The sequence below is a fragment of the Muntiacus reevesi genome, chromosome 1, assembly GCF_963930625.1.
Source record: "Muntiacus reevesi chromosome 1, mMunRee1.1, whole genome shotgun sequence".
NCBI classification, from domain to species: Eukaryota; Metazoa; Chordata; class Mammalia; order Artiodactyla; family Cervidae; genus Muntiacus; species Muntiacus reevesi.
Window position 1 is genome coordinate 168,181,736 of NC_089249.1, and position 6,156 is coordinate 168,187,891.

The window sequence follows — 6,156 nt, forward strand, 5'->3', positions numbered from 1 at the left end:
GGGAAGAAGTCATTCACTGTGGAGGAGAAACACAAGAAACAGTGGTGGGACTTACCAAGAACTGTTTATTGCTCTGTGATTCTCTCTGGAAGCTGTTCACAGGATCCACGATGGCCAAGGGCCGGGTGTGCATCTCAGTTGGCTAGATCCACATGCCCACCTCCTGATCCGTATAAACTGGGCACTCAGGGCCCAAAGACAGGCTTCTGGCAAACTGGCTAAATCCCAACAAGGAGAAATGATGCTGCAGATCATTTCCACCTCCCCAAATCCCATGTCCTAGATAATCAAGGAAAACGCCACAAATACTGCTTCAAAATAAAACCTGCCCTGGTCCCTCATGTCTGACTGAGGAGCCAGGAGCACTGAGGCTCTGCAGAAGGCAGGAACCCAGCAACAGAAGGCACCCGTCCCTCCCCAGAATAGACTCTGGCCCCAAGGTGCACTCTGCCCACGCGGCAGGAAGACTGAAGCAGGGAGCCGAGCCTGAGGACGCCCAGGGTTTCCAATGCGAGTTGTAGCTGGTCCTGCTGCATGTGCCGGGGCCTTAGCCACTGAGGCCCTCACAGATGCTTCTGGAAGACCCGGTGCAGGCTCTGGGCCAGGACGTCAGTCTCCTCGTAGCCTTCACAGCTTTGCTGCCAGCTCTCGGGCACCTGTTCCATGCCATAGTAGGCGCCGGCGATGGCCCCGGCCATGGTGGCAATGGTGTCCGTGTCCCCACCGAGCGAGATGGAATAGATGAGAGTCCTTTGGAGGCTGTTGAAGGCAGAGGGGATCTCGGGGTCGGGATCCATGCAGCGCAGGAAGCAGTAGATGGCGGTGGGCACAGACTCAAAGGCGGCAATGCCATTCCCTGTGGGGAGGCCACAATATGGGAACTTGACCCCTACTCCTGGGCCCCATGGCGTCCCCAAGTTTCCTGCCACTTGTCACAAGTCAACCCTCTCGGCCTCAAGCTAGGCTGGAATTAAGTCACAGCCCGGGTTTAAATCTCGGCTTGCCCACCTATTGACTGTGCGCTTCCTGTATCTTGGTTTTAGCTCCATGTGCAGAGAGGGAATAAGTTAGGAACTTGAGCAGGGCTGGTGTGAGGGTGGAATGAAATCCTAGAGATAAAGCACTCTGCACACTGCCCCAAACACAGTAAAACGCTGCATGAATAAACATCAGTTATCACCATTAGCCGTAAAAACAACCAGCAGCCAGCTGCCGTTTCTGGATGTTGCAGGGTGAGGGTACTGTTGCCCTAGAGAAGAAGGTGCTGTGCCCACAGCCTGCCAAGGACCCTCCAGAGTATGGTGCTCCTGTTACGGCAGCCCCAGCAAGAGTGTATTGGTGGCAGGAGTGACTCCAGGCACCCCTCCCATCCCATCCACGAGCCCAGGACTAACCCTGAAGGGTGACGGGTCGGGGGCAGGGGGCTACCCACCTAGCTGGGACACCACCTCCTCTCTGGTCACTGAGTCCTGGTCGAGAAGCTCCCCAATCTTCTTCAGTCGGCTGGAGTACGGATGCTCCTCCATGCCCAACCTGTGGATGGGGGCGAGGTTGCAGGGAGGTCGGAGCCAGCAGGGGAGAGCCGGCAGGATGGGGAGGGCTGGGCAGGGATGTGGTCAGGCTGACACCCAGGCACAGATGCCAGGGCAAGAAGCGGGAAGGACTGGGGGGGGGAGGGCAGCTGGTTCGTTCTCTGGGACCCAGAGAGCCCTGAAGCACAGCCCAGGCAAAGGGCTCCTCCCACCCCTCCTTAGGAGCTGCAATTAAAGAAGGAAGGTTTCAAAGACTTCCCAGGTGGTCCAGTGGCTAAGATTCCGCACTCCCAATGCAGGGGGCATGGGTTCAATCCTTGGTCAGGGGACTAGATCCCACATGCCGTTAACTAAGAGTTCAGGTGCTGCAACTAAAGATCCCGCATGCTGCGAGGAAGATCGAAGATCCCTCATGCCGCCACTAAGACCTGGCGCATATAATATTATTAACATTAATATTCAAATTAATAATACTTAATATTAAGTTAATACTTAATAGAAACATCTGTATTCATTAAATATGTATTAAATAAGTAGTGACATGTATTAAATAAGTAGTAATACATATTTAATAAATACGTATTTTAAAAAAGAAGGTTTCCGCTTGAGGCAATGTCATCCCACCAGCATACACATGCACAAGACACGCGCCCCCAGCCCGCCTACTCACTCCCGGGCATCCAGCACGGCCTGGGCATCACTCTCCAGCTCTTCCATGTGGCCCAGGAGCCGTTGGAGGAAGTGCTCGCTGGACGACTCACCCTGCAAGGCTAGGTGCACAGCCAGGGCCTGCAGGATGGCACCGTTGTAACCCAGGGAGGAGGCGTGTGTCAGCTGAGCCGAGAGCCGGGCAAACTAGGGCAGAGGCAAGGGAGGCGAAGACCTCTGGTCACGGCACCCAGGAGGCGGAGGAGGGAGGGATGAGAGGGCCCAGGAGCCAACCTGCCCGGACTATACCTTCTGCACATCCTGGACGCTGCTATAGGCTAGGGAGATGCCAGCCACCCGCATGGCACCCCCGTTGCCGTAGGAACCTTTGCCATTAAACTGGGCGCGGGCAGGCTCAAAGACATCCCGGCATTTGGGGCTTAGGAGCTTCCTGAAGACAGTGATCACTCCAGCACCGTAACCCCGGTCAGGGTCCTTCTTGTACTCTTGAGCAAACCTAGGGGCGAGAAGGCCACAGGATCACAATTTAAGAGATGCCTGCCATGGCCGGGAGAGAAGAAACCTGGCTGGTCTGGGAACAGAGGAGTCCTGGAGCTGTCACCTCTAGTTTGGGAAGCCGCAGCGGCCCAACAGGCGGTGTCCGGCCGCGGGGTCTGGGGGAGGGTGTCCTGGCATGCATGGACATCGCTGCGCTGGGCGAGGGGTGCGGTAACGCCGCCCACCTGACTGGCCTCACCCTGGGACCGCCGCCCTCACCTGTGAGCCATGTCCACCTCGTCGAAGGCCTCCTTGGCCAGCAGGGACTGCACCAGCGCCCTGGCCATGGCGGTGTCGTCTGTGTAGCACAGTGCCTCTGCAGGGACAGGGCGGGGGACAGAGATGGAGCTGCAGCCTCGAGGGTGGCGGTTCGGCCTGCTGCTCGTGCTTTTATCTACTACTCCCAGACGGCCTCCAGTCAGCCTCTCACTCCCATCCGGTTTCCTGGGCTCTCACCCCTGGGATTTTCAGCAGTTCCATAATCTGAGATGGTCACATGTCCTGCTGATTTGCCATCTCCCGGGTCTTCCCTACCCTCCAACCTGGCCTATATGTGCCGCCAGAAAATTCTTCCTAAGAGTAGAGCATCCCTTTCCTCATCACACTCTCCTGCTCAGATGGCTGGCTCTCGCCTTCAGGATGAGGTCCAAATTCACTGCCACGGCCATCTGAAGCCTTTCCTTCCTTACCCATCTTATATCCCGCTGTTCCCCTCCACTTCCTCAGAACCAGTCCTGGAGCCTGGGTCACGTCTTTCCCAGCTAGGGCTGCTTATCTCCCTCCACCCGCCTCCTCTCCTTCCTCTAGGTGCCCGGGTCTTCTGCCCTGGCACTTGGAACACACGTCACTGGTTTTGGTAGCTTCTCAGGCTATAAGCCAGCTAGGGACAAGGACTTGCATTTATCTGAAGAAGACACAGCTGTAGAGAGCAAAGCACACTTCCTAATGAACCCCTTCTTATTCCTCACATCTGACACCTGTCCTCAGCCCCCAGCCCCACCCTACTCTGTGTATCCCAAACCCCAACCTTGCCCTCTCTTTCCCGTTCACTCTCAGGAGGCCCCCACTCTCTACTTTACCATCAGGAGAGGCCTACAGGCTCCTACCTGCAGCCACACTCTCTAGTCTCCCCTCAGAGGGACTGAGTCTCTTCTGCAGTCTACCCACAGCGTAGTTCCGGGGGCACCTTGCCTTTCCTTTGTCTCCTCAACCTCTCCCTCTGTGACGCAGCAGAACCCGGTCTCCATTCAACTGGTCCCTGGCACCCAGTTTCCCCCCAGGGAACCACTCCTCTCCTACTCCCAGCCCAGATGATAGGAGATGGAGCCAATGCCACCTCTAGCCCAGCCAAAAGCACATCCCGTGTCCTGGTTCAGGGATGAACGGGTGACCTAAGCCAGGCCAGTGAGACCATCAGAGACTTCTGCTGGGGCTTCTGCAAAGAGAAACTTCCTCTGCTGGAGACGCTGAACTAGGAACTGCTGAGGGCTACCCCATGGGAAGGGTCTGCCAGACTGAAGCCCACCCAAAAGAACGCAGATCTGAATCAGGAGAGGGACCAAGTCTTGAGGACTCCTTTTCCATTCCCTCCTAAACCCACTGAAATAAAACTTCCAGGGTTTAATCTTCTACTGACAATGCTTTCCTAAATCTAGACTTCCCCTTGCTTAACCTCTCTGCAGCCTTACATCAGTAACCAGTGTCTTCATCTTGAAATTGCTGAGTTTTATTGTTACACACCTCCCCTGCTTCTCCTCCAATAAACTTTTTCCTTCTCTAGCTCCTTTTCTTTCTCCAGGTTTCTGGCTGTGGCTCCTTTTTCTTACTATTCTACGTGATCTCCCAGAAAAACCGTCCTCAGCCGTGACACTGCACTGAGTTCTGAGTGAGTTGACTGCACAGGGGAGAGGCTGAGGGAACAGAGCTTTACCGGCAAAGGGACGGTAGTGCATGCAAAGGTGCTAGAGGAGGCACGAAGTGCCAGGAAGCGCAGCGCAGAAAGCCATGCCAAGGGCGCTGTAAGATGCAACCGGAACCGCAGGCGAGGGCAAGCTAAGTAGGGTACGTTAAGGAGTGTGGACAACTACTGCAGAGATTCAGGCGCGGGGAGGCCTCCATAAGATCTGTTCTCAGAGGTGCACTCCAGCTGCGTGGAGACGGACTGGGGGCGCAATGTTCCGAGACACTACGGTAAAACGGGTGAAGCTGGCGGAGGTGTTAAGCACTGGAGTAGGCGCAATCTAGGCGTGGAGTGCACGGCTGAGAGGACTGTGTAGCAGCGCCCCGAGGCGGCGAACGTTCGGGGCGAGATATGTGAACACGGGGCTCGGATCCTGGACACGTTGAGTCCGAGGTATCCCCGCGTCGTGCAGATGGGGCCCCTCCGGCCGCGGTCCCCTCCCCGCCCGAGTCCCTCGCCGAGCCCCCGAAGCCCGCGGCGCCCGGCCCCGCCCACCTGTCCGCGCGCTCCCGGGCGAGCCGGGGTCCGGCTCCAAATCCTGGACCTGACGCAGGACTGACGTCAGGTCGACGGTGTCGCGCGCCTCGTAGACGGCGCCCACGCAGTCCCCGAGCAGTGCGCCCGCCAGGCAGCCTCGGAAGCGGGAGAGGGAGCGAGCCGCCCCAGCCCCGCCGCAGCCCGCCGCCGTCATAGCTGCTGCCGCCGCCGCCGCCATCCGCACGGACTCGCCGCCACTTCCGGCGCCGCGGGCGCGCGCCCCCACTGCGCGGCCTGCCCGGCCCCACAGCGCCGCCCCGCGGCCCGGAGTCGCGTCGCCCCCCGCGGGAGACCAGGGGGCGGTCCCGCAGCCCTGGTCAGATAGGGCCCGGCCTCTGTTTTACTGGTAGCAGTCTGTCTTTAGCGCGCATTTCCCCGACTTGTAAGGGCTTCCCTGCTGCCTCAGATCGTAAAGAACCCACCTGCATTCTTTACCATCTGATCGGGAAGATCCCCTGGAGAAGGAAATGGTAACCCACGCCAGTATTCTTGCCTGGAGAATTCCATGGACAGAGGAGAGTGTGTGTGTGTGTGTGTGTGTGTGTGTCTCAGTCGTGCAAAGGAGTGTGTGTGTGTGTGTGTGTGTATGTGTGTGTGTGTGTCTCAGTCGTGCAAAGGAGTGTGTGTGTGTGTGTGTCGCTCAGTCGTGCAGAGGAGTGTGTGTGTGTGTGTGTGTGTGTCGCTCAGTCGTGCAGAGGAGTGTGTGTGTGTGTGTGTGTGTCGCTCAGTCGTGCCAGGAGAATTCCATGGACAGAGGAGTGTCTGTGTGTGTGTGTGTGTGTGTCGCTCAGTCGTGCAGAGGAGTGTGTGTGTGTGTGTGTGTGTGTGTGTGTCGCTCAGTCGTGCCAGGCCTTGCCTGGAGAATTCCATGGACAGAGGAGTGTGTGTGTGTGTGTGTGTGTGTGTGTGTGTGTGTGTGTG

The 6,156-nt window shown here is 57.5% G+C and overlaps 1 protein-coding gene across 1 annotated transcript; it reads right to left on the reverse strand.

Annotated features, from left to right (window-relative positions):
• Positions 1-53: 53 nt before the first annotated feature.
• ADPRS (ADP-ribosylserine hydrolase) lies at positions 54-5,427 on the reverse strand. Its single transcript, XM_065930285.1, has 6 exons — positions 5,194-5,427; positions 2,958-3,054; positions 2,490-2,697; positions 2,203-2,387; positions 1,433-1,533; positions 54-856 (listed from the first exon to the last, which is right to left on the reverse strand). The coding sequence occupies exons 1-6, from the start codon at positions 5,411-5,413 to the stop codon at positions 564-566; spliced, it is 1,104 nt and encodes a 367-aa protein (XP_065786357.1). The 5' UTR covers positions 5,414-5,427; the 3' UTR covers positions 54-563.
• Positions 5,428-6,156: the final 729 nt, after the last annotated feature.